This window comes from Oreochromis aureus, linkage group 18 (assembly GCF_013358895.1).
Source record: "Oreochromis aureus strain Israel breed Guangdong linkage group 18, ZZ_aureus, whole genome shotgun sequence".
NCBI classification, from domain to species: Eukaryota; Metazoa; Chordata; class Actinopteri; order Cichliformes; family Cichlidae; genus Oreochromis; species Oreochromis aureus.
In genome coordinates, this window is record NC_052959.1 from 891,641 (window position 1) to 894,785 (window position 3,145).

Sequence of the window (3,145 nt, forward strand, 5' to 3'; positions counted from 1 at the left end):
AATTGAATAAATTATACCTATGAGACTTCAGAGGTAAAAGTACATTGTGTCATTTTCTAACTACTTGTGGACCAGAAAATACAACTGTTGAATAAGTTGACTTTTATTATTTATATCTCCTAAGTGTTCTGGATTGTTTTATGTGTATACTCAGGATGTTACATCATAAAAACAACTTAGTTGCATAGTTTCAAATTGAGAATGGTCTCATTTGTGATTCGTAAAATGTTGTAATCTGTTTTTGTCAATGGCTTGTTACATTTTTCATTTCATTCCAGCTTCCTGATTACTGCCTAGTTTTCTTGCTAAACATTTCCAATTAAAATGAGGAATACCAGATACATGTGTTACTCTTTATTTTCAGGAACAGTTTGTCCAAAACATTTTAGTTTTTCAAATCAGAAATTAATATAATTTAAGAATTTATCTGAATATATTTACAAAGTTACAATGACAAAAAATGTACAATTTACAAATATTTACAAATAGTTTTAAAATTAACTATAAACATATGGACTGATAAATTACTCATGCTGATATGAATTCAAAGCTGCGATAAAATATGGGGCAGAAAAACTTCCCGGTAGAACGTTTCCAAAGCTTCAATGTTAACAGCCCAAGTTTGTTCTCTATCCACATGCAAGATGAAAAAGTCACATGGAGTCCAAACAACAAAGTGACAGCTTTTCGCACCTGTGAGATAGAGGTTGCCCTGGATCTGATGCCAGTAGTTGTGATTCTTTTTTAATACCAGGGAACCACTTGCCTCATCCAGCTGTAGGAAAAAGTCCTTACTTTCTGAAGCCTCCAATACAGTTTTGGTTCTGGCTGACCATGGGCATTTCACCTCAATGATGCACTCGTTAGAGACAGTCCCATCTGGAGAACCACCAAGCAGGCCGCTGTTAGATAAAAACAGTCCCCTCTCCTTGATAGCTGCACCAGTACAGTCAGTGTACAGCTGCTTGGCCTTTGGCTCATGAAGGATCCCCCAATCACATGCCTTTGGGGATGAAAATACAACTTAGTCATAAAGGAATTCTTAGATGCACAGACCCTTTTTACTAATAACTTACTTTAGATCCTTCTGTCAGGTTGTACTGTCCAAGCAGAGTCTTAAATAAGGAAGGGGGGTATGAGCGTCGCTGGACTGCACTCAGGACCAAACCGAAGTTGCTGGCTGTGATTCTCTTCTTGCGATATGCTGACCTTTTATAAAGAAACACAAATTAAGAGACACAGTTAACTAAAATTTCTTACTTAACACTTAACAGAATTAATTTCAAAGCACTTTCTTACCACAATGCATTCTTCGTTTGCCCAACTGTTGCTTCCTCGATCTGTTTCTTCTCTTCGTCAGACACAGCCAGTGATGCCAAGAGATAACGAGCCTTGTCTTCTGCTTGGGGAAATCCCAGGTTCCTCAGCACTCCATCAAATGTCTTGGCTGGTTTAGTCTAGATTTAAAGCAAAAGGATTTTAAAGGTTTTAATGGAACCAAGCAATTTTGACCACAGAATAGACAAAGTCAGGTACAGAGTATATCAAATACATTTAAAAAATAAAGTGGGGACAGTGGAGGCAAACAGTCTGATGTATGTAGTTTACAAGAGTTTACATACATGTACAATTTATACCACATGTTAAAGTAAATGTCAAAGTACCTGGGAGTATTCAGGACTCAAAATCCACCCCATCCCAGTAAAACGCTGAAATTTCGATAGGGATGCCGCTGCCCATTCCTTGTCCTCCTGGGTGACAGGTCTTTTGATTCCAGCTGAAAAATAAAATAAAAAAATGCTTTTAGTAATCAAAATAAATAATAATTTTAGCATATAAAACACAATGCTTTTTAAAAAGTTAAGAAAATAATTATTATAATTAATTCAAAGAGCAAATTTTAAATAAATAACTGACCTTGTGTTGTTGATGGTGTCATCACAGACACTCTCTTGGCAGTAATTTCTTCTGCTTTGGATGATTTTACCCTCTTCCACACACATTCCACGTCAGTGCGAGATACATTCTTCTCCACCCAAATCAACAATGCCGCCATATGATGGCACTTATCATTGCCAATCGGGCACTCACAGGAGCTGAACCTGACTGACTGACCCTCAACATGCACCTACATTGAAAGAAAGTTAATGCTTACCCTAAACATTCTAACAAACACTTGCAGCGCTGCTCTGTGTACTGGTACTAGGTTAACTAGGGTAATGTATCTGGTACTAGGCTAACATTACTAACTCTCCAAAACCTCCATGTTATGTAGATTTCCATCTTCGTTTACTTCCACTGTTATAGCATTGCTGTACGTGTGTGTGCTTTATGAAATACATCAGAATACAGAAATCTCATGTTTAATCGTCGGCTAGCTAGCTTACTCCTAGCTCACCTCAACATTGTAAATCTTCTTTTTCATGGATGCCTGGACACTTCCCTTTATAATTCCGCCTGGGAGAACGGTTACACTGACCACTTTACTAGAGTTGAAGGAATTAAGACCCTTTTTAACCCTAATTGGTACTTTGCTAAAGAAGGAGGTAATCGTGAACAAAGTCACTGGCTCCGCCATCGTTGTTTCTGGAGGAGCACTTAGGCCCGGAAATAGCAGCAACGTCATCCGTGACGTCAGACTGAACAACCGGATTGCTTCTAAAGTTAACAGAGTTCAAAGAATAAAGAAAGAGATAAAAAGAACGACCTTTGCTATTATTTATAAAGGTTTATGAAGTTTTACTATTAGCAGCATTGCTAATGCTAGCTTCAATGCTAATGCTAGCGACAATGCTAACGCTAGCTTCAATGCTAATGCTAGCGACAATGCTAATGCTAGCGACAATGCTAACCCTAGCCTTAGCAGTTATTAGCTGTCAAGAAGAGTATTCCTGTGATATCCCTGTGCTAGTTATTGGTGGTCAGTGAGACAAGAGTAACAAATGAGTTTTATTATTGCCACTGCGGCTCAGTTTTAGCAGTAAGAGTGCTAGTGCTAGCAACAATGCCACTGCTAGCAGCAATGCTAGTGTTGCTAACGCTAGCAGCAGTCTATAGTCTACTGGAAATACTTAAGTTAATTGGAATTATAAAATGGCTGCTGTTTCAGTTGGCAAGCTATAATACTGTATGATTAACCTGCTGA

The 3,145-nt window shown here is 38.0% G+C and overlaps 1 protein-coding gene across 1 annotated transcript; it reads right to left on the reverse strand.

Annotated features, from left to right (window-relative positions):
* Positions 1-362: 362 nt before the first annotated feature.
* Positions 363-2,210, reverse strand: LOC116335925. The gene is made up of 5 exons (XM_031759707.2): positions 1,918-2,210; positions 1,665-1,777; positions 1,300-1,457; positions 1,077-1,209; positions 363-1,003 (listed from the first exon to the last, which is right to left on the reverse strand). Exons 1-5 carry the CDS (start codon positions 2,054-2,056, stop codon positions 545-547), a joined length of 1,002 nt encoding a protein of 333 aa, XP_031615567.2. The 5' UTR covers positions 2,057-2,210; the 3' UTR covers positions 363-544.
* Positions 2,211-3,145: the final 935 nt, after the last annotated feature.